The sequence below is a fragment of the Urocitellus parryii genome, chromosome 1 (assembly GCF_045843805.1).
Source record: "Urocitellus parryii isolate mUroPar1 chromosome 1, mUroPar1.hap1, whole genome shotgun sequence".
Classification (NCBI taxonomy): Eukaryota; Metazoa; Chordata; class Mammalia; order Rodentia; family Sciuridae; genus Urocitellus; species Urocitellus parryii.
In genome coordinates this window covers 47,782,095-47,807,799 of record NC_135531.1, presented here as the reverse complement: position 1 = coordinate 47,807,799, position 25,705 = coordinate 47,782,095, and the positions used below count along the sequence as shown (strand labels likewise).

At 35.4% G+C, this 25,705-nt stretch overlaps 1 protein-coding gene across 1 annotated transcript; it reads left to right on the top strand.

The window, feature by feature from the left end:
* Positions 1-25,449, top strand: Elovl7 (ELOVL fatty acid elongase 7). Its single transcript, XM_026402557.2, has 7 exons — positions 1-64; positions 9,972-10,162; positions 14,019-14,099; positions 15,000-15,056; positions 17,225-17,330; positions 22,589-22,725; positions 25,184-25,449. The coding sequence occupies exons 1-7, from the start codon at positions 1-3 to the stop codon at positions 25,391-25,393; spliced, it is 846 nt and encodes a 281-aa protein (XP_026258342.2). The 3' UTR covers positions 25,394-25,449.
* Positions 25,450-25,705: the final 256 nt, after the last annotated feature.

Sequence of the window (25,705 nt, the reverse complement as noted above, 5' to 3'; positions counted from 1 at the left end):
ATGGCCTTCAGTGATCTTACATCGAGGACTGTGCGTTTTTATGATAATTTTATCAAAGATGCTGGTGAGTAATCAAATTTCCCAATCAAGTCTTATCCTTCCTTTTTATGTCAGATTCTTGGCTCATGCTCGTAATCCCAGCAGCTCAGGAAGCTGAGGCAGGAGGATTGCAAGTTCAAAGCCAGCCTCAGCAACTTAGTGAGACCCTAAGCAACTTATGAGACCCTGTCTCAAAATAAAAAATGAAAAGGAAAGGCTAGAGGTGTGGCTCAATGGTTAAGTGCCCCTTGGGTTCGTTCCATCACTGGTAACCCCCTGCCCCCTAGTAAAAGAGATTCTCATATTGATAGGATTTCAACAGAATGAGAGACTTTGCAATTTCTTATTAGTAGTCAACCAAGAGTAAGTGAGGAAGTGTCAATGGTTTCATTACAGATATATACAGAGATGGAGCTACACAGATATTCATTACAGTGTTTATAAGAGTGAAAATATCCTAAATATATCCAGTGAAAGGAATTGGCTAATAAATGATAGAACATTCCAACTTAGTAGCCATTGAAAGTAATTTTAGAGGGACAGCGTTCTTTGGCTTGATTCTGTCCTCTGATTCTCAGAGGAGTTGCAATTATTGCCGATAGCAGCACTGTACACGGTGATTCATGAATGGAAGAGCCGCAGCCCTGAGATGGATATCAGAGCATGAAGCATTTGCTTGGGACACCCCTAAGTGTCTCTAGGGTGTCTGCCTTCTCCCCTTGCTGATTAAAAAAAAAAATTCAAGGGTTGGGTTTGTGGCTCAGTGGCATAGCACTTGCCTAACATGTATGAGGCACTGGGTTCAATTTTAGTGCATATAAATAAATTAAAAAAAAATAAAAGCCCATCAACAACTAAAAAAAATTGATGTTTTAGAAGAACATTTAACGTCATACCAAGAAGTTTAAGACATGTTAACTGAAAGCATGGTATAAGGTACCACATGTATCTTTTTAGTAAGGTAAATAGTTATTTCTGGGGTGGAATTATGGGCTATTTTCTTTTATTTTTGGGTGCTGGGAATTAAACCCCAGGACCTTGCACATACTCAGCCTGTACTCTATATACCATTGTGCTATACACATAGCCTGATTTTTATTTACTTGTCTATGTCTGTGTTTTTAAATTTTTTTTAGTTGTAGATGGACTCAATATCTTTGTTTTATTTATTTATTTTTATGTGGTGCTGAGGATCGAACCTAGTGCCTCACACATGCATGGCAAACCACGCTCAACCACTGAGCTACAACCCCAGCCTATGTCTGTGTTTTTTTAAACTACACCAGTACATGTTGTTTTTTATAACTATTAACCAGTGCTTTAAATTAGAACAAAGGAAAATTTTTAAATAGGCAAGTAATCAGAGCATATTAGTGATTACATGAATCTTATATATAATTGAAGCAAATGTCTCATTTTAGAGTAGAAATTGAGACCCAGTGATATGACCTGTATAAGGTCACGTTTAGTTGATGGTAGAAAAGACTAGGGCTGGAGTTGTGGCTCAGTGGCAGAGTGCTTGCCTAGCATGTGTGAGGCACTGGGTTCGATTCTCAGCACCACATATAAATAAATTAAAATCCATTGAAAACTAAACAGTATTTAAAAAAAAAAGAAAAAGAAAAGACTAGAACCTGTGTTTTCTTTTTTGATTAGTATTCTGGTATATAACATCTATTTCTGAGTGACAGTTGCACATATTTACCACCAGCATCACTTTAAGAACCACTTGGTTTTTCTTATCCAGAAATCACATGTCCACCAATTCAGGAGGGAAAAAGTGCCACCTCTTAGCATCTAACACAGTTAAATTATATCTCAGTTTGCAATGATTTTAGCAAAGACATACTGTTTCATGGTTGACATCTTTCTCAGTAGACTGCTAAAGACCAATTTTCTTTCACTAAAGTAGATCTCAACAACTTTGCCCCCAAAGAATGCCAAGGATCTTTTTAGTATCCCATAAGTAAGTTCTTCTCTAGTAGGGGATAGAGAATGACTGTTTCTTTTTTTTCCTGAGTTTTTCAACTTACACAGTGACACAGAAAACTTATAGATTTCTTGACAGGTCAGCTTTCTCTGAAGGTTTATAATTTCTCATAAACTCAATATTTAACTTAAATGCTAAAATTTTAGTTGTTTTTGAAGTAGAGATATACATTGATAACTGAACTCTCACTATTCATACTTGGAAAACCAAGTGTATTTGGGTACAATTTTTGAATTGGTATATTTGGAAGAGCAGATTTCTTATGATCCAAATCTTGCTTTCACTGTTTCAAACGCAGGAACCCAAGAGATTCAGATAATCAGTATTTTAACTCAGAAGCTAAATAGATTATTCCAAATGCAAGAACTCAAGAGATTCAGATAATCAATATCCTTACTCAAGAGCCAAATTTGGACTTAAATGATGGTGAATATTTATATGGTACTAGAAGTACAAAATGTTTTAGTATGAGCTACTTCAGAATTCTACTTCCATCTTTATCTGTGGATCCACTTTTTGTTTTTTATTAGTAATATTGAAAAGTTGAGCCTTTTAGATAAGACAGTGGACTGATAAGGAGCTGGAGGTGCTTAAACATGGAGAGTAGGGAGGATCCTAGAAACAGCATTGCAAATAGAACAGGGAAGATGAGAGGAGAGAGAGGCCAGGAGACCAAAGAGAAAGCCACTGTCTGAAGTTATGTTAATATGAAGTCTTGGGAAGAGGACAGAGGGCATGGGATGTGGAATGAGGAATGTGGAAGACCTAAATCAAGATTCTTTGCTACTGTGGACCAACTAGGTAATCTTGAACAAATTATTATCATCTATGGGTTTCAGTTGCTTTATGAGTTAAACAAAGGTGAGAATAATACCTACCAGCTACTTGATAATATGCAGAAATTACTTTGTTGTTTGGGAGGTACCCCAACACAAATAGTGGTGACAGTTGTTACAGATGACAGAGGATTTCATCTGTAAATATTTTTAATATAGCATATCACTTTTAAAATTATTTTTATTTTTTTCTATCATGTCTTAACGTATAGTTAAAAAGTTTTATGTTGAGATGTACAACTTTATGAAAACCCTGTCAGGAATAACAGGAGAGTTTTTTTTCTTCTTCTTAGTGTGATATTGATCTCTGAGAGGCATTAGGAATCATTTCTGGTCCTTTTAGCCCAGTTTTACTGTGCTTACCCCAGGAAGGTCTGACTCCATGATCAAGGGCCAAGAATTTCAAGTATATTCTTGGCATTGGCCCTAATCCTGAGTAGCCTTGGGAAAACTTACAGCTATTCATTGGTTTTCTGATCGCTGGAGAAGTGGTAGTCATGCCTGGTTATTTCATGTGGAAAATTCCACAGCACAAAAATTTAAGGTGGCTTAATTAATATTTAAGCTACAAGAGGATTTTACAATGATTATTAGATTATTGTTTGGGAGGTACCCTAGATATAGAAGTGAGAAAGGTTTTGATGATTAAAAAGCAGTTTTCTTTGTATTTGGATGGTAGGAATGGCTTTTCAGACTTAGTTGGCTTTTTTTTTTTTTTTTTTTTTTTTTTGCAAAAGATGTAGTACAAGTAAGATTGCTGCCATTCTGAACCTTTGGTGCTTTAGAAAGTACTTGAGGTACATGTTTGCTTTTCCTTCCAGCTTCTTTATTTTATTGGTGCTTGGAATCTTTAAGGGGGTACTCTTTGATCTAGTACATGCTACTTAAGAAGAGAACACTGTCTTATTAGTTGATGGAAATGCTCATTAATATTCTATAAATTCAGCATTGTGCTTTCTCCTTCCCTCCCCTCTCCTCTCTCCTCTCTCTCTCCCTCTCTCACTTCCTCCCTCTTTCTCTGGAACTCTTAGAAAAGGATTATTAAGCTAGTGGCAAATCAGAACTTTGGTAGTCTCTGGGGTATAGGTGGTCAGATGGACTGTCTTCCCATCCTCTGCTTTGGCTCCATTCATGATACTTAAACCAACTCCAATGCCAAATAGAGATACATGAAACCTTCCCTCCCTTGTTAGCCTTTGTCTCTGGGGAAACCAGAGAGCACTCACCCCTGAACCTGATGCAATTTGTGGGATCATAGATTGAGTCAGAAGTAACTTTAAATGTTATTGCACAGTGGCTTCCAAAACCCCCCTATCAAGTCATCCATGCCTGACCTGTAGGTACCTATCTCATGGGGAGAGTTCTACTAACCTCTCTGGGAAGTAGACTCCCTTTTTGGAAAGGTGTGTAACTATTGTTACTAAAAGACAAGGTAGGAAAATTGAACTAGAGTCAGAGTTATGTACATCTTTGAATTTTATTTTCTCTATGAGGGAGAGATAATTTAAGCAAGAGAATAATCTAACAGAGCTTTACTTGTAGAAAGTGAATTTAGCAATTGTACGGAAGATGACTATCACAGATTCAATTGAGGCAGGGAATGTACATAAACACTGCCCAGCATCTAGTGAGGAATGCTGCAGCACTGAGTTTAGGGGACTTTGTCACCCACCAGATCCCTGGTTCTTAACTCTGACAGTCATCATGATCATCTCAACAAACTTAAGAAATTACTATATATTGACAAATTATAATTGTAATGGGGCACAAAGTGATGTCGTGGTAGGTGGATACATTGTGGAATGATTGGACTAAGGTAATTAGCACAATTTGAAGTGATTGCACTTCAAATTCTGATCTTTTTTGGTGGTGAGAACATTTGAAAATTATTCTGGCTGGGCATGGTGGTGCACATCTGTAATCTTAGCAACAAGGGAGGCTGAGGCAGGAGAATTGCAAGTTCAAAGCCAGCCTCAGCAACTTAGTGAGGCCCTAAGCAACTTAGTGAGATCCTGTCTCAAAATAAAAAATAAAAAAGGGATGGGAATGTGGTTCAGTGGTTAAGCGCCCCTGAATTAAATTCCTGGTACCAGAAAAAAATTACTGTTAACCTTCTTAAAATACATAATGCACTAATATTAACTATAGTTACGGTGCTATGCAGTAAATTTAAAAAAAAAAATTCTTCCTGTTTGAAAGTTTGAACCCTTTGACCAGCATTTCCCCCTTTCCATTTTCCCTCCAGCCTCTAGTAACTACCTTTTCACTCCATTTCTTTCTTTTTTTAATATTTTTTTAGTTATACATGGACACAATATCTTTATTTTGTTTATTTATTTTTATGTGGTGTTGAGGATCGAACCCAGGGTCTCACATGTGCAAGGCAAGCGCTCTACTGCTGAGCCACAACCTCAGCCCTTTCCACTCCGTTTCTATGAGTTCTAGGGTTTTAGATTTCACATAGAAGTGAGATCATATAGTATCTATCTTTCTGTGTCTGACTTCTTTCACCAAGCATAAAAATGTCTTCCTAGACTACTCATGTGGTTGCAAATTACAGGCTTTTCTTTCTTTTTAAGATTAAATAATATTTTTGTGTGGGTGTGTACATACATATTACATTTTCTCTATCTGTTCATCTGTTGATGGACATCTGAGTTTATTCTGTATCTTGACTATTGCAAATAATGCTGAAGCAAACCTAAGAATACAGATAGATCTTCAACGTACATACTAATTTAATTTTCTTTGGACATATACCCAGAAATTGGATTGCCAGGCCATATGGTATATCTATTTTTAATTTTTTTTATGAACCTCTGTATATTTTTCCATAAGGATTGTACTATTTTACTTCCTCATCCTGAGCGTACAAAGGTTCCCTGTTCTTGACACCCTAGTGAGAAATTGCTGTCTTTAGCCTCTCTGATAGTAACCATTCCCATCGGTGTGAGGTGATATTATTTTGATTTACAGTTCCCTGATGTGATGTTGAGCATTATTTTCATATATCTGTTGGCCATTTTGTTTGTCCTTTTTGAAAAATGTCTATTCAAGTCCTTTGCCCATTATTTTTTAATGGCAGATTTTTAAAAATTCAGACACCTGGTCCTCATGTTCTAGGACTCTGAATCAGTTGGACCAGAATTTATATATTATATAGTCATCTGACACTAAAGTGCTCCAGAAGTGATTCTGCTGTGCTGACAGAATTGAGCTATGCTGTAATAACAATAGCAAGTTTACTGAGTGCTTGACTTCTTTGCATAAAATTTACTCAATTCTTCATGAAATATGTGTTACTTTATGCCAATGCATAGATTTTTTTAAAAAGTTAGTATATAGAAGTCAGGTTCATTGCCCAAGGTCACATAGCAGGCCATGGGGAGAGCCAGGGTCATAACACAGACCCAATGGCACCAGAGTTCTGCTAAAATAGGGGTTTTAATGCTGGGTATTTTATTATTTGAAAACAGCATCCAATTAAATTAACCAGATTTTTCCATGATAATTTTTTATCCTTAGAACTTGAAAGTCATATACAAGATTTTAAGACAAGGTGTGTGCTGAAAATGTTAAATTTACAGGAATTCTGCTTCCTGAGTCAGCCCAGCAAGCTTTTCCTGGCGTATTTTCTTTTTTACTATTGTCAGAGGAAGAACAGAAAGATGATGTCATTTGATTCCCCCCTTTGCTGAGTCAGTGAAAGAATAAAATGAAATACATCTCTAATTAAGGAGTTCTTTTGCTGACACTTAAAAAGCAACCTAGTTTTTAACCATACATGGGATGCATTGAAACATGTTAAGAGAAACGTTTGGAATTGTTTATAAAGAAAAGGAAAAAAATGAAAAAAATCATTCATACTCTTCATCATTCAAGGTGGTGATTTTAACATCTTTCCAGAGGTCTTGTTTTGGTACTGCTTTAATTAGTCTTTATTTTATTTGGAATAAAAGCTAGACAGAATATTATGATTTATGAGGTTCACATATTTAAGGTTTGTGTTACCCACTGACAGAAGAAAGCCATCAAAGGTTGACCAGTTTTAATTCTCTCCACTGGCCACAGTTGTGTTATAGCTTTTATTTACTGAGACTTCTCTAGTAACATATAAGTCCATAGCCAGAGTTTATTATGGCCATCTTAATTGCACATGGCAACCAGAAGTACTAGGAAACTTCTATTTTTATAAGGAAGGAAAACTAATAGAATCAATGAAAATTTCAGTGACATATACACGAATAGCTGATTGTACTTTTTCCTCCTAGATTTAAAACTATGACAAACCATAACATAGGAAAAAACTTTAAAATTTTGGAACTTCATAATTTTGAGAGTGTGTGTCAGCAAACTTGTGTTGAATTTCTATTTTGTGCATGATGCTTTGCTAAAATCATTCTTTCTAAGAGCATCAATGACCTAGTGGCACTTTTCAGTCCACATTTTTTCTTTCTCTGCCTCATTTAATACTTTCCAAAAATTCACTCCTCCATTAGCTTTAGGAGATCTCACTTTTGTGGTGTTCCTTCTACCTCTCTAGCCATTGCTTCTCAGTCTTCTTCTAAGTCGTCTTTTTCTACCTCTCCTCCTGGTAATGTCAAGATCTTAGAATTCTGACTTTAGCCTGTCTCAATGTTTTATTGTTCATCATTTATGTGGCAGTAACCCCCAAGCCTTTATCTCTGACTCAGATCTCATTCTTAATTCCAGATTTATATATCCAGTTACTTATGGAAATCTCCATACAAATGTTTTACAGGCACCTTTAATATAAAGTGTTCTGACCTGACCATTCTGGCTTCTTATTCTCTGTTCTCAGTGTAATGATGTTCTAGAGTTTTATCCAAACTCTAAAAATTTGAATATTTTATTAGCTTCTATCTATGTTTCATTCCCTGTGTTTAACCAATTAAAAAATTTTACATTTTCTTCTCAAAGTAGGCTCCTATTTATCTTCACTTATTACTACCTAATCTTTACTGGCTCAACAAACAAACAACAAATAAATGTATAAATTCTACTTCCCAAACTGTGTTGCACAGAACATTAGTTCAATACAATGTTAAATGGTATTTTATTAAAAAACAGGGTCTCATGGCCAATTAAGTTTAGAGAATACTACATACCACTGTTCCACCTTGTCCATTCACAGTGAACACAGGCACTAAACTCCTGCAGCAAGCAGCCTGTTTGACTCAGCATTTCAGTAGTCTCCCCACTTTTATGGAGAGTCCTTAGATATCTTACATCCATTACATAGTAAGGGCATGTTTGTTTAGGATATGAAGTAAAGAGCAAACTCCATTTGCTCTTTATTTTTCCTATCAACTAATTTTCCTATCCTAGATTTTCTATCAACATTTGTTGACTAGTCTCTGCCTCCTCTGTTTTGGGGGCTTCTTTAATCATCAGTTAATTTCCTAAGTATCATAGGGTCTATTTCAGAGCTAAATGTTGACTCTTTGGCTTTATTTATTTAGACACAGGGACATCTGTCAGTATTTTTGAGGGAGGCCCACTTGAATGAAGATAAATCATCTTACTAGCTACATGTACAGCCAACTCTCAAAAGTTAGTTTTCCAGCACTAAAAGTGAGTCCCAGTAAGTCATCAATCACAGAGCTCTACTGAAGAAATCTGGGGTGGGAAGTCAAACTTTCAGGGGTAACTCAAAGTCTGTCAGTAATTGGCCTCATCATTCGCAATTTAAATAAGCAAGGCCTGCATTTCCCCACTTTTCTTTTCTGGCTCATCAAAGTACTCAAATTCCAAGTCTTGTCAGTTTTGAGTCAGATATAACTAGAAACTTATCTATACTTATTTTCATTCATATACTCTGGCTTCAAGAGGCCATTCAGTGAAATTCCACTTGAATCACACTTCAAATTATAGAGCTAATCACATTTCATCTTGAGTTGAAGTTTTTAATCAATCCAACTTTGCCAGCCTGAAACTGGTGAATTTCTCTTTACATGATTGCAAGGCCATCACACACACACACACACACACACACACACACACACACACACAAAGTATCATGTTGGTTAGCCCAAATTTTGGACATGCAGAGCTCACACTTTAGGTACTTAGATGATGCTAAGGTCCCTTTCAACTCTATGATTCTATGATTCAGAATATATGGAAACATGCCAGTTTTCTTAGGGAAGGAAGAAAGTTAAGAAGCCAGAAAACACAAACATTTTTATGTATAAAAGAATGTCTGGATTAACAACTTTTGAATATTAACAGTGGTTATAGATGGATGATGGACCATTATGGGGTGACCTTTCCTCCAGATCTACTTCAACCCTGTGCTAGGCCCTTGGAGGATGACTAGTAGGACTATATCTTGGGCTTACACCCTTGTGCACTGGTTTCTGATTGGGTTCAGTCAATGGAGAACCTCAGGAGACCAGAGAGAGGGAGGGTGGGCTTCAGGTATCTTTTCCTTTGGCCATTTACTTGCAGAATTGTCTTGGGCAGGCCAGATCCTGCCCAACTGATGGTCATAGCTTGTCAATCTGTTCAGGCTACTTTGTTGTCTGTCACCACCAACAAAAATTTATTTCTCACAGCTCTGAAAGCCAGAAGTCCAAGATCAGGTTGTCAGCATGGTAGGGTTCTGGTGAGAACTTCCTTCCAGGTTGCTGTCTTCTTGCACTATATCCTTACATGGCACAATGAGGGCAAGAAAAATCCCTGGTCCCTTTTATAATGGCACTAACTCATTCATGAGGATTCCATCCTCCTAAAAGCTCATCAGCCTCCCATTGGGGGTTAAGGTTTCAACATATGGACTTTGGGAGGGCACAGACTTTCATTCTATAACACAGTTCCTCCCCAGAAGAGTTGCTCCACATGAGTCCTTCTGAGGTCTGCTTACTACTTGAGATCCAAGGGTGGTAACATCCTCACTGTTTCTAGGCTAGGGGTGTTCCACCATCTCTGATGATTTCCCACTACCTTTCCTAAAGTTACTGGTGACCACTGCCCAAAGCTACACTGTCAGCATTGCAATCTAGGTGCTTACCTCAGGAAGTGTTGTTTGCTGTCCGTATCTCTTAGCTAAGCAAGTGTGCACTTACATATTATTTTTCTCTTAGATCCAAGAGTTGAAGATTGGCTCCTCATGTCCTCGCCTCTGCCACAAACCATCATCCTGGGACTCTATGTCTATTTTGTCACTTCTCTGGGACCAAAGCTCATGGAGAATCGAAAACCCTTTGAACTCAAGAAAGTGATGATAACGTACAATTTTTGCATAGTACTCTTTTCTTTGTATATGTGTTATGAGGCAAGTGTCTTCGTTATTCCCTGTTTGTTTGTTTTTTTTTTCCAGTATTCCTAATGGAAGAATTTTGCCTGGGTCTTTCTGTTTATGTCATTTTTTAAAAATAGGGCAACCCTTAATAATTAAGAAATTCAGAAACTGCACTCATTATAGCAGGTATTTGATAAAAAATGGTTAGGTCTGCATCAAATAACAAACTCTTTAGAGGATCTCAGGGTAGTCCACTTCTCAGGTAGTGAGAAGAATTAATTCCTAATCCAGGGATTACACGCAGCTAGCCTTAGTAGATGATTGAACAAGTCCATAAATGTTAGCTTTGGAGAAACTTATGCCTAGAGAAATTATGTAACTTACTCAAAGCAGTCACATAGCTGGTGAGTGGAAAACTAATATTTGAATGCAGGTCCATCTGATATCAGAGTTCATCCTGTTCTGAAATGAGTTGTCACCATCATGGTGAAAACTCTTGGTTTCTGTGTGCTCTGATGAGCTGTACAACAGTGGAATATTTGGGTTTGGTTGAACTTTGAGGGGAAAGAGAATACAGAACCATACAAAGCAGTAGGAAGTCTAGTAAGGGAGATGGGAATCTTCCTGGACCAAAAGCATATTCATGGATGTTCTCTTTTCCTTCTGCTCTTAAAAAGTATCTCAGCCACCCTCACAGATCTGCTTCTCTGGGATTCTTTGCTTCTTCTCCTACTCCAGTGCTTCCTTGCCCTCTTTTTTATTTCCTCTCCAGCATAGCTTGTGCTTAGTCATAATTGGGATTCATGTGAATCCCCCAGGACTTCAGTGGCCTCTCTGTACAACAAAGTCTCACCATGAGCATCCTTTCTACCCTCTTCTTGCTACAAATCCGCCTGATCAGGTCACTTTTCATGCTCCAGCTTTGTTTTTCATGGGCCTTCCCTAAGTCTGGACTCACTCTGCTACTTTCTATTTCCTTTACTTTTTTTTCTAAATTAACTCACTCTACTGTCCCTTCTAGAGTATGAACATCAGACTGGGAAAGAGTAGTAGGGATGGGAAACAGAAAATACATGCTGTTAGCATGTTCTCAGAGATAGGACATAGCAGTAGCATGTTACAGTAGTGATTAAGAATAAATTTGGAAACTAGGAGACCAAGGACTATTTAGTCCTGGTTTTACTAATATTTGAATGCAGGTCTGTCTGATATCAGAGTTCATCCTGTTCTAAAATAAGTTGTCACCATCATGGTGGAAACTCTTGGTTTCTTTGTACTCTGATTCAACATGATTTTGAGGAAGTTACTAAATCTTGCTAAGCCTCAGTCCTTTCATTTTATAAAACCAGAATGGAATCAAATTGTCTTTCAGATCCCAGAATGCTCTGGTATTCTTAGGTTCTTTGTCTGATTGTGTCATTGATTGTGATGTCCCCCAAATGTATTTCTCAGACTGGAAAGGAAGCCAGTTATAATCAGGCAGTTTGGGTTCCCATTTTATCAATTATAACATAAAAGAAGGTTTGAAAACATCTAAATTTAAGAGTTTCTATCTGCATTCACCCTAAATACTTGAGTTACTTGAATAATACTTGAATAAACCAAGTTTCAGAGCTTATTACCTGCCAAATATAAATTATTTCTTCTTATTGCTAGCCTCAAACATAGACATGTATAGCAAAAACTTCATGGGTTGTTGGAATGAGCCTAACATCAGGAAAACATTACGTTCCACTCTCAGTTTAAACAGACTTTCAGCAGCCAAACCACATGCCATCTGATGATGGCACATTTGAACACATGGCTATTGTGTGCACCATGGTTTCATTTGGTGTAAACACCTCCATTAGGGATATTTGGCCAGATATGAACAAAAGGAAAGAGAAACTCATCAGGCTAAAGGAACTCAGAGCCTTTGAGTGATTGTTCAAATGTGCTAGATACTTGGCATCTGTCAGACCCTAATAAAGACAGACCAGGTCAGACCCCACTATAGGCCAAGTCATACCGCTTCTTCTATTCAACACAGTACTTGTTTGTGTTAGGATAAGGTGGAGAATTAGTCACCTCAGTTTAAGAAAACAGCTCTGGGCTTAGAGTATTACTTACATCCGTCAAAATGAGTCTGAGTATAAGAGGACATGAGAACATTCACTAGAGCAGTATTTTGTAAAACAGAATTAGCCGTTTGTCACATTCCCTTGTTCCTTTGAAAAGATCTGTTGACCTGCTTTTGTGAGACATTTTTTTCTGATCCATGAAATGTGTATCTTGTACTTTTGTGAGCCTTAATTTCAGTATTTCATAATTTGTCAGGTAAACAATGTATTATATTGTCCTATAAATCAAACTAGGAGCTTGTATCAGAAAGGGAAGCTGTATTTTTATTTTTTTATTATTATTTTTTAAAATATCTTTATTTTGTTTATTTATTTTTATGTGGTGCTAAGGATCAAACCCAGTGCCTCACAGGTGTGAGGCAAGCACTCTGCCACTGAGCCACAACCCCAGCCCAGGAAGCTGTATTTTTAAATACCATCATTAAAAGTTGTTCTCTTTTGTTCCTTTTTTTTTTTCACCAGTAAAATGTCATTTTGATAAAGACTAATAGGTGTTTGCTTTTGAATTTAATTTAGTGGGAAGTTGTAATTTTAGCTTCATCAGTGACAAAAATAGAAATGTAAAAATGTGTTTCAGTGGCAGAACATGATATAACCATAAAACTGAGGAGGAGGACAGTGCAAGGAAGATGTTGGCACTTGTGAGAAGAAGTTAGAGAAGAGAATCATATTGTCCTATCCCAAATTAAGCAAACCATTTAACATATGCATTAATTTAAAATTAAAGTCCTTGGCTTTTCATTTTCAGATACTGTTTTTAAAAGAAGATCTTCCCACCATCAGCCTGAAAGAATGTCAATATAATCTTTGATTTACAATTCAGACTTAGCAACAATAGGCTTTTTCTTCTCACCACCAGTGGAAAGTCACTTTGTGGGCGTGTTGGAATTAAGGCCTTCCAGATTGTACTTCTATTGTTAACAAGAGCATTCTCCTCTCTCATCTTATGAACCCAAATCACAACTAGTATGTGAGTCTTGGGTCTGGTCCATCTTGATTTTTTAAATTTATTTTTCCATATTTTTTATTGTTGTACATAATTGTGTACAACATTATAGTTGTACATAATGGTGGAATTTGTTGTTGCATATTTGTATATGTATGCAATATAATTTGGCCAATATCATTTGCCAGTATTTCCCCTTGCCCTCCCCTGTCCCTAACCAGGTCCCTTTCCTCTACTATACTGATCTTCCTTCATGACCCATCTTGATTTGAAATGAGGAAAGAATAAGAGAGCCAAGGTCCACCACTTCACATCACACCCTTCACCCAGGGACAGGAAAAACTCAGTTGCTTCAGTCACTTTATCAGTACATCAATTAACTTTAATTTGCTTATTTAATTATTGACTAATAGGGGAGAGTTGAAAAGACTGATTCAGAGCCAGGTATTCCCTTTAAAAGTATACAGATGCATAGACTTACAAATATAGATGAGCATAAGATAAATTACCTCTCAGTAGCTGCTGTTTAAGCAGAACCCTCCCAGGGATTTTTTTCACTATATTAGAATAACCATCCCAAGAAATGGAAAATTTTGTCAGAATACAGTTTATAAAGATAATATATGAATCTAAGATTTTGAAAATTCTCAATGTCAAGCTTCTCTGTCAAGCGTGTTTGTAGATTGTCATTGCTGAAACCGCCTTCTCTGCTGCACTGACTGCTTACTCAGCTGATAAACTAATGGAGACACAATCAAAACTACCTTTGTTGTAGCTGTTGAGCAAACACTTCCTTCTTTGATATGCATGTGCTTTCTTGCAGTTTGTGATGTCTGGCTGGGGTACAGGTTATTCATTTCAATGTGAAATTGTTGACTATTCACGGTCACCCACAGCTTTAAGGGTAAGTTTTTTTAAGGGTAAGTTTCTCTTTGGAAAAACTTATAATTCCAAATTGAAAACTTATAATTCCAAATTAAAACCTTTTGGACTCTATTTGCAATAATGACTGTGAACTCAGAATGACTAAATGATTCCATTATCAGATTGTATATGTTGGGGGGAAGAAAACTAAAAATTACAGGAAATAATCAGTGTGTTGTTTAATGTAAAATGAAAATAAGTGCTTTTTCTATGAATTTCTCCAATTTAAAAATAAATTTATATCAGGTTCCTCAGAAAAATGCAAAAATAATTATCGTAAGGTCTATAAATTCCACTTCTGTATATATACCTAAAGGAATTGGGGGAACTCAAAGAGATATTTGAATACTCTCTATTACAGCAGCATTATTCATTAGAGCCAAAAGGTGGAAGCAACCAAGTGTCTATGGAGGGATGAGTGGAGAAACAAAATGTGGTAGACAGGGGACAGGGAGGGATATTATTCTGCCTTTTAAAGAAAAGAAATTCTTACTCATGCTAAAACATGACTGAGTCTTGAGGATATTATGCTAACCGAAATTATCCAGTCACAAAAGGGTAAATATTGCATGATTATATGAGGTACCTAGAGTAGTCACCTCGTCACAGAAGATAAAATGATGGCTGGACTGGAGGGAAGGGAGGAAATGGGAAGTTATTTTTGAATGAGTCCAGAGTTTCAATCTTAGAAAATAAAGAATTCTATGGATGGATGGTTATGATAGTTGCACAATAGTGGGACTATAACTCCACTGAACTGCATGCCCAAAATGGTTAAGGTGATAAATTTGTTGCGTCTATTTTATAAAAAAAATTAATAAACTTTTGTCCGTGCTAAAAATATAATAAAATGAGTTCATAACTGTGTGTATTTTTGCAGATGGCACACACCTGCTGGCTTTATTACTTCTCCAAATTTATTGAGCTGTTAGACACTGTGAGTATGTGGTCACCACATTTGGTAAATATTTGATGTTTCAATGAAAGCAATAAAGTGCTCTAGTTCAGTTGTCTAATAACTTGGGCTATTTCTCCTCAGGTAGACCTACTCTTATCTCTTTTATCTTTTATTATCAGTAGCTTACTAGAATCAGCAGGATAAGCTTATTTTCCAATATTTCACAAACTCCCAAAGGGTATTTAACACCTGATTAAGTTAAGCATTTAATTCTCACTTATTCTCCAAAAACTATACATCTTTATGTTGATGGTAGTGTAGTTTTATGAAGAAAGTTCATGAAGCAAAGAACAGAGCCCTTTAGTTTTTTCTACCAAAGCAATGTTCCTCCACACTCCTTTAAGAGGATAAGTGCTTCAGATTTCCTAAGGTTACACTTGGATGTGAGATTACCACTGGGGTAGAAGGAATTGGGGGAACACCAGGACTTCTCGAACTGTCTTTTTGAACTGTGTGCTTTTGGCCCTAGCTCTTCCTATGAGATCCTGGTGAGGATCAACTCTGTATTTGGATGACTGGGTCCAGGGAGAAGCAAATATCAAAGATTAGAGTGACAAAGATTAGTGTCAATAATGAGAGAAGAAAGCCATGAGCCTTTGTTTCCAGAAGCTGAATATTGACTATATCTCCCTGGCAAATATATCTTAGTTACTTGGAATCCTTTCTGATTTTGAGGTTGACAAGTGTGTACTGTCCCTGAGCTTATAGGAAATCTTAACATGTTTCGACTTCTCAGTTGACTAATCTTATTATGTTAGATAGAATTGGAAGAGACTTTAGTGAAATTAGAATCTAGTGGCTCTTAAACTTTAATGTGTTAGAATTACCTGGAAGGTTTTTTAAACCACAAATGCCTGGACCCCTTGCTTCTGATTTAATGGGTTTTAGATGGTGCTCAAGAATTTACATTTCTGACAAGATCTCAGATGATGTTAATGCTGTTCATCCAAGGGCCACATCCAAGAACCTCCTTGTCATAGTCTAATGGTTCTTAGTCTTAATAGTGCCGTAGAATTAATTGCATTAGGAACAAAAACAACAAAACGTGGACTCTACCTTCAGGGATGTGATGTCAATTGGTCTGGAATAGAGACCAAACATGGCTATTTTAAAAATATGCTTGGATATTATAAGACACACCTAGGGTATTCTAGAGTCCTCACTCAGAAAAAAATTAAAGCTAAAAATTCAGTGACTTATCAGAGGAATGCTACTACTGACTGGGACCAGGACCCAGAGTGCTAGTTTATGGCTTTTCCTGCTGTACCAGGCTTCATTCTTCCATGTGCATAAACAAATGCATTTTTGCTTCATTGATTCTGCTTTGCATGTTTTCAGTTCCAGCTTCTGCAAGGAGACTGTTGCTGCTTCTATATTCGTCTATGAACTACCTTTCTCAACTATTCCCATTACAGTAATACTTTTCTTTGCACTATTCTGTTTAGTCCTGAATTTTAAAATATATCTTAGTTTAAGTTCAGGTATTGTGAATATTTTTTGAACATTTCCCCCCCAAAATTCTGCTTTTCATTTTGTGAAGATTCTACAAACCCCCTAGTTCGCACGATCTGAACGGTACGTCTGTTGCCCTTCTCATTTTTCTTATACAACTTTGCTTTCTTTGCCCTTGTATTTTTAAAATTAACTCTTCTTTATCTTCCTTCCATATTAACTTGCTAACTTTTGATATGTTGTACCTCTCTCTTGGTTTGCCTCATCCCTTATTCCAGATTGATAGGATGTATCAGATAGCAATGTTGAATAAAAATAATTTCAGTCCTGAGAATTAAGGACTTTTAGTTTCCCATAAACTTCAAAGGCCATTGGAATTTTTTTTAACCAATAGCCTTTCTTTCAATCATTTTTTAGCCAAATTCTTCACTTTATATCTTTGATTTTTTATATCTGCATAAAATTTCTTTTCACTTTCTTATTGGTTCTCCCATGATGAGATATCATCCCCAGCTAGTCATATGAGCTTTTGAGCTGCCACTCAGAGAAACAGCTAATTCTATAACCTTTCCATAAGGCAGTTATTTCAAAGCAAATCATGATGTGAAATAGTTTGCTCTTTGCCAATTTTTTGGTAATATTCAATAAATTATTGCATGATTTTTATGAACTTGATTATCTTTAAATTATTTCAGATCTTTTTTGTTCTGCGTAAGAAAAATAGCCAAGTGACTTTCCTTCATGTCTTCCATCATACAATCATGCCATGGACCTGGTGGTTTGGAGTCAAATTTGCTGCAGGTAGCCAAGGGAGAGCTGGGATCATGTGATATGAATGATAACATTTCTGTATGCTACAAATAAAAAATTTATCCTTAAATATACTTTATAAGAAACAAAAAAACATCAAAGAGTTAACTTCTGACTTTCAAATTATTACCTGATATGTAAACATAGGACTGTTAGTTAGACTTTTTCCCAAAATCTCTTTAGGTACACATGATTTAGAGGCACAGTCTTGTATAAATGTTTTTAGTTTTGTTTGGATTTTATTCTTTTCCCAAAGAGTTCTATTACATGTCTTTAAATAAATAAACAGTGAATATGTAAAATGGTAAAAAGCCTAGGACTCTAGTTAGGTAACTATTTTTTATATGTTCCCAGGAAGTCAGAATATTTATCTCAAGTTCCCATGTCTTATCTGCCTTCAAATTCCTAATAACTTACATATATGCCATCTTGGTCAATTTTGTGTTGCTGTAACAAAGTATCAGGAGCTGGTTGATAAATAACAAAAAGGTATTTCTTTAGCTCACAGTTTTGGAGACTGAAAGTCCAGAGTTGTTTAGTCTCATTTGTTTGGCTCTGGTGAGGGCCCTCTGTGTCATATTATGGCAGATAGCATCATGGCAGGAATGCATGCTAGAGGGAGGTGATATGACAAGAGAAGAAGCAAGAGACTAGGGAATGTCCTGATTCACTCTTTTGTAATAAACCTGATCTGGAGGGAAATAATCCACTCTTGAAAGACCAGCAATAACAGTTTCCTGAGGATGGTCATAACCCAGTCATCTCCCAGTAGGCCCCACCTCTCAAAGGTCCCACCACCTTTCAGCACACATTATGTTGGGTCCAAGCTACCAACACATGAACCTTTGGAGAAAGACACATATTCAAAAAATGGCATACCCCAGCACCTAACAACTCTTTAAAAATGGGTCAAATTTTAGTTAGCTTAACTTCCCAAAGCATTCTGGTGTTTTTAAAGTCAAAAATAGTTTAAATCAAAAACTTGACAAACAGCCTCTTCTGTTGGTTTCATTTTGGTTTTATGTTTTTGAATATCTAGAAATGGAGAAAATAGGCAGTAATTTTATCCCATCATAAAGTCTTAAATAAGCAGTATCCCCCACGGACATATTCTTACCTTAGCAGGGTAAGATTTATTTAGTCTAATTTCCTAAATTTAAGAATTCTTCAAATAAGCCTATAGCTCATATGAAACAATGCTTTAATATTTCTATGAATAGCTCATTTCAGTTAGGCATCAACCTAGAAAAGCCACTAGGGCTGAGAAATGTGGGTAAAGGATTTTCCCTACAGGGCCTGTGGGCATTGGATTTCCCAGTACATAAAATTTTCTTCTTTGTCCCAAATTGGCATTTATATGTTAAGAAAATTTTAAAGTAAATATAACTCCTTTTCTTATGATGCATGTTAATATAAATATTTAATTCACTTTCTAACAAGATGTCTTTAGCTGTGTCCATTTCACAAATCAAATGTAGCTATAGTATTTAATCTTTGTTATTTTACTTATCTGTGTTATTTTTTTCTCTCACATATACATTGTGTCTCTAGGTTTTTCTTAAGTGATCTACATTAACACCTTATTTGTGTTGACGAAAAATTGCAAAATACCTGAACATTGCCTAGTAGTAGAGTGTTTATTTTTTATGTGTATAAATACCATGAAACAAAATGATATTGAGAAGTATTTAGTTCATCTTCTCCATTAGGCAGCTTAACTCCTAATTATCAGAAAATGATTATTTTATATTAAAGAATGCTAGTAAAGACGTTTCTATATCCTTATAATTTATGTCCTTTTCTTCCATGAGACTAGAATACAGTTGACTTTCCATATCTATGGATTCTTTATCCATGTATTTCACCAACTATGAACCTAAAATATGCAAAAAAATTACATCTATGATAAATCTTGTTATTATTCCCTAAACAATAAAACTTAACCATTTTCATATCATTTACATTTTTTGGTATTATAAGTACTCCAGAGATGATTTAAAGGATATGGGAGGATGTGCATAGAATATATGTAAATACCATCCCATGTTATCTAAGGGACTTTGAACATCCAGACATCTTGGTATCCCCAGGGAGTCCTGGAACCAATCTCCTTGGGTACCAAAAGACAGCTACACTATATTACAACTCTGACAAATAAATAGAAATAGAAAAAACATAGCAAAGCAATGCTCCAGAATATTGATTTGGAGATATTGAAATAAAAACTGGTTTTTCTTCTCTTTTTCCTTCTCTGTATTTTCTCATTTTTCTGTATTGTATATCTGATATATAAAATTTTATATATATAAAACATAAATTTTATTTAAATAATGGTGTTATTTTCTCACTTTAATTTTTTAGCTCACAGATGAAATTTCCATTTCAAAAACAAGTAATGCTTTCAATAATGAAAACTTGAATATATAATATACCCCAATTTTTAAATGCTAACATGTGTATGGATATCATTCACTTTATAATGGATCCCTTGTTCAAACCTTAGTCCCCCTTTTTTTACAAAATATGGAAGATAATGTTTTCTGGTCTTTTGTATGTTTCATGAGTTGTCATTCCCACTCATTCTTAGGTGTAAAATTCTAGTAAACACTTGAACAGCTTACCTGATGTCTATTCAGTAGCAAGCACAGCAACAGGAGATATTTCCAGAGGTGCAGAGAGGCACTGGCCTCCATTCCTAGAATGAAACTGTCTGGTTTAATCGGTGTTTGTCAAAAACTTGAGCACAGCTGATCTCTATCTAGTGTTTAATTTCCTGTTTGCATCATGTGCCCTTCTCTGGGATATAATGAAAATATTTCTGTGGCAGTTTTTTTTGTATTAATTATGTATGTACCCCTTTTGAGCAATATGGAAAACTGTGATAATTACCCAGGTGATTCCTTTATTTCTTTCCAAACCAAAGGAGTATAATGTGATGGCACTGATTTTAATTCATTCTGAGGTGGTTGTTTTTTAGACCCCTTCTCATAAAGCAAGCAAACTCAGAAAGTACTTCAAATAGCAAAGTAAAAAGCATTGCTAATTAAGATGTGATTGTTCTATGAAGAAACTTATTGAAATAACTTAGAAAATATTCATTACAGGAGAAAAAAAGTGAGTGGATTTTATTGTATAGCTTCTGTTGATCAGTAGGCTTTACTAAACCTTCTTAGCTACACCAGTGTTTTGTTCAATCCCTGTCACAGGATTCTCATCTTAGGACATTTAAATGATCAAAGTATCCAAAAGGAAAATGGCTGCTCCTCTATCATATAATGGGAGAGGAGTGTGAGTGCAAAAAGGCTCTGATATAGTTCTTTATGAAGGCTGACATAGACTTCCTGTGGGCATATTATCATGACACATAAGTGGACTTGAGAGGTATTTGGCTTATCCTCTGAGAAGCAACTGGACTCCTAAGCTATCAGAAGCAGAAAACTGCTCTATTTTTAAATTACCCTAGAAAAGGTGTTTTCACACCACAATAATTTATTTATTTATTCAAGTTTCTTTGGGGGAAATAAGACTAATCCAAATTTAAATCCAAGCTGAGAGTTGTTAATAAGCTTCATTAATTGTTTTTTCTAAAATTTGTGGAAATTGAAGGATTAGCTAAAATATGATTTACTCTACTGAGGAATAAAATGTTTACAAAGCAGAGCAAAATAGCATAAATATGCTTTAGGGGAAGATTTAACTACTCAAAAGTAATTATGTAGAACATGTCACTTGAAGGGAGTACTCTAGCAGAGGTACTATTCAGAAGTATCTTGAAGTGCCTCTGGTATGAAAAATTATCAAATAATAGTTTGTTTCTGATATGCAATAATTTTATGACATTTTTCTTAGATGATTATGTCAAAAGTGTTAAATTTGTGTTTTTCCTTTAAACTTTCTATAATTCATAGTGTTTATGATTTCGGTTCTTCCTCTGCCATAATTAGTTCAAATATGTGAGGTTTGTTTCTGGTATATAAGACAAAAAATATTTTGGAGAAAATTTTAAATTCCAGGTGAACATTAATAAGCACAGTCAGACTGTACATAAAGACGGCCAATTTTTCTTACATTGTGCCTCTTCAGAAAGAGACCCTCAGGAAACGTTTTGGGATTTTTTCCCCTACCATCAGCTAAACTCCCTAAAACCTCTTCCAGTGACTACTATTATAGCTAAAGACAATTAAAAGATCTTTTCCTACATTCCCAAGTGTTCTTGGCTCTTCCTCTAAATTAAAGACGGTGAAATTAAAAGAGGAAAACCAAGATAAGAAGGCATAATCAAATCGAGCTAGTAAGCAAGGATGGTTGAACAGTTAATAGATGTTTATTTTGGAAAAAAACAATAATTGATTAAAGCAAATTTAGCAGAGCCTACTAATGGAAGCCAATGGTTTTACTGCCAGTATTTTTGTGACTCTAAAAATATTTAATGTAAATTAATGAGAGTGGGAAAAGTAGATTTGATTCCACACAATGTCTGTATAAAAATATGCTTCACAATCTTATTATTAATATCCCAAATTGGAAATGACCCAAGTATCTTTCAGCAGGAGACTGAATAAACATTGATGCATTCATATGGTGTAATACTGCCAACAGTAAAAAGACAAGTGTTAGTGTACACACACCAACATGTGCATGAATCTTAAAAACATTATGCTGACTGAAAGAAGGCGGACATGAAAGAGTACCTCCCATGTAACTCCATTTATATAAAACTTAATGACAGGCAAAATTAAGAGTGATTTATAGAAATAAGAGGTTACCTTGGGAAGGGCACATAGGACTCTATGTGGTATTGTGAATATTCTATATCTTGATCTTTGTGTTGGTCATGTGGGTGTATTTATGAAAAACCTGAAGTTGAACACTTAACATTGATGTACTTTGTGTACTTTATATGTGTTAACCTTCACTAAAAGAAGAGTTTGATTATTATTAAACAAAGTATCATATTTAGGAGATAACTCAGTTTGTTAAAGTAAGCCAAAATCAAAAAACCTTCTTAAATTAGAATATAATATATAAATGTGCTGATTTATTTCCTGATTTGCATTTGTATTTTATTAAATATAGTACCAAGCTCTCTCTAGTTTGATAACTGTTTAACATAATTGATATTTTATATGTTCTTTTCTTTCTTCCTTCTAAAATTCAAGAAATAGTTATACTAAAATCTCAGGTCAGACAAAAATGTGTCTGATTTTAAGGAACAACACCCCCAGGTTATAATAACTTTTTTTTCCCAGGTGGTTTGGGAACATTCCATGCCTTTGTAAATACAGCTGTGCATGTAGTCATGTATTTCTACTATGGACTTTGTGCAATGGGACCAGCCTACCAGAAGTATTTGTGGTGGAAAAAATATTTGACATCTTTACAGCTTGTGAGTAACTAACTTTCTTTAAAACCAGATATGAAATAAACTGCAGTCATTTGTTTTTGCTGTGAATTAGAATACTTGCTAAATATAGAACAAAATTTATGAAATGGCACAGGTATACTTTCTGGCCCCTATATGACACTATCCTTTTTAAAAAAATCTTTATTTTATTTTTTTTATGTGGTGCTGAGGATCAAACCACAATGCCTCGTACATGCTCGGCGAGTGCTCTACCTCTGAGCCACAACCCCAGCCCCCCCCCACACACACACTATCCTTTTGATGTTATTTGAACTTTGTCAGGAAGTTCATTGAAAAGAAAGTATATTTGGTAACCAAAAGGTTTAAACAGTTAAATCAGCATCAGTATCTTATACCCTATCTCAGCATTTATTAAAAAAAAATATGGACTGGGCTATAGATCAGTGGTAGAGTACTGGCCTAGCATATGTAAAGCTTGGGTTTCATCCCCAGCACTACAAAATAAGCAAATAACCAACCTCAAAGTTATGTGACCCTCAATAGGCTTAATACTAAATTAGAAGTTAGAAATTCCATATCCTCACTCTAATTTGAGGGAATGACAAGCCTTTCTGCATGCCTATCTACTCCTAACATTCATAAGTATATCTTTCCTCCAATAAGGAAATGTATTGTGACGATTAAAGGATACAGCAGTAAATCAACATACATGTGTGATGTACATTTTGGAGTACTGACCTCACGTAGACAGTGTTTCAAAGAGCAGAGGTACTCAGTTCACACCAAATGATACTTAAGCATTAATCCTAAAATATATAAGGCTTATAAATTTTAAAATTATAACTTTGGGTACAAGATAATTATTTGCTTTAAGTGTTACTGTCTTCTATTAAAAGGAAAATTCTGCTAACTTCATATTTCCAAATCTGTAGTCTATAATAAATTGGATGTCATATTCTGCCAGCAATGCCAAGGGGAAACTATGAATGTAATTATACGTAGACTATTAAGGATAGAATTTTTGTTAAAATCCTACAACTTGCTGAGTAAAATTTAGTAGATTCCTCTAAGGTACTCTCCTTAGATGCAGTTGTTTATCTTATCTGAAATTAGCAACAACCTAAATGATCAGACATAAGGAAATAGAGGCATAAGTTTCATATACTTTGAAATTCTATGAAGTTATGAAAATTATTTGCTGTTGTTTTTTAAAAAATGTATTTTATTTTAAATGATATATGCTCATTGCAGAGAAATTACACCACCTAATTAGCCAAAAAGAAATAAAACAACCATAATTCCACCTCCCAGAGATTATAATACTGAAAATTATATTTTGTTCTTATTCAGCTTTCTCCTTTATGCACATACGTGTACATTTTGTATGATTTATATTATACTACATAAACAATTTTGTATTTGTCTTTGTTTTCACTTAACACACTCTTTAATTTTTTGAAAAAAAATTTTAGTAAAGTAGAAAAATTTTTATGTAGAAGTGAAGGGTAGACATTGGTTGATGATTATTTCAAATGTTAGTCATCTACACACACAGGCATAGGAGTGTAGAGCTTGCTTGATCTTAAGTTTTCCTTCTTCTATTAAATGAAACGAATAGTAGCTACTGGGCAGGAATGTAAGAAAAGTTCATTAAAATAATTCAAAGAAAGTGGATGATGATAACAATAAAATGGTTATAAAAGAAACTGAAAATCTTAACCATGGTTGTAACTAGATGAATTGTAATTGTTATTTATTTCTATAGAATATTATTTTTCTTAAATTTCCCTAGAACAATGTTCCTTTTTAATCAGGGACAAATATATATATCCCAAAGTCTGACATTGGCATAGAAAAGGAGCCTGTTAGAAATGCATAGAATGATCCAGTCCAGAAAGCCTTTGAGTATCACTAGGGGGACACGAGTACCCTCTAAGTCCTTGCTAATTCTACACCTAATTGGCATCTGGAACTATTTTTATGTGTGACAATGTGATGGCAGATATGAGGACTGAGGGATGTATTGGTTCCTACAAAATTAGAGGAACTCTAATTTGAATATTTTTATTTTCCAAAAATTGAAATACTTGGTCTAACAGCAGGAGAGAATATTGGAAATTTGAAACCAATATGGAAAATTAGGCCATGTGGTAGTGGTCCTATGTACATTTTGTCAGAGTAAAGGACTCAGACTGCCAAAGAAAACCTGCCCTGCTGGTTCTCTAAGGAGTACAACTCCAGTGGACATTTAAGTGGGACCCCCTGGAGGTGCACCGTTCAGCAGGTCTGCACAGTGGTGCCAAACTCCCATCTGTATTTTGATATTATGCCCTCCATTTCTACTCCCAGGGAGGCTAGATTTAAAGGTGAACGTCCCTGGCCCAGATTTGGGTGAGGAGTGTATAAACATTAGTAGGAAAAGAATTGTTAACTCTTCATATCTAAATGTTTTTTTTTATTCTTTGATTTTTTTTTTTAGGTGCAGTTTGTTATTGTCACCATCCACATAGGCCAGATATTTTTCATGGAGGATTGCAAGTACCAGTTTCCAGTCTTTCTCTACATTATTATGAGTTATGGGTTCATCTTTCTGTTGCTCTTTCTCCACTTTTGGTACCGTGCTTACACCAAGGGTCAGAGATTGCCTAAAAGTGTAAATAATGGAAACTACAAAAACAAACGTCACTAAAATACAAGCACAGCATGATTGAGACTGATATCTTGTCTTCCTTGACAATCAAGATATATTTGCCTATGCCATGATTTTGTATATTTTTCAAAACCAAGAGCTTGTATTTTTTGATAAGTTATTGGAGTTTCTGATATTTGAGAATCCAAAGTTCCCAGATAAGTCTTTTGATAATGAGAGCCTAGAGCAGCCATAGGTTTTCCAGCTGCTTTTAAACTGAACTGAAAAGTTTTGTTTAATATGCTTTGTTACAGTGAAAGAAGGATGTGAAGCAATATAGTACTCTTCAAAGACGTCCAGTATAGATGAAAA

Coding starts and splice junctions, on each gene's coding strand:
- Elovl7 (XM_026402557.2), top strand. CDS start 1: ATGGCCTTCAGTGATCTTACATCGAGGACTGTGCGTTTTTATGATAAT. Junction 14,100..14,999: donor GGTCACCCACAGCTTTAAGG/GTAAGTTTTTTT, acceptor GTATTTTTGCAG/ATGGCACACACCTGCTGGCT. Junction 15,057..17,224: donor TTATTGAGCTGTTAGACACT/GTGAGTATGTGG, acceptor AAATTATTTCAG/ATCTTTTTTGTTCTGCGTAA.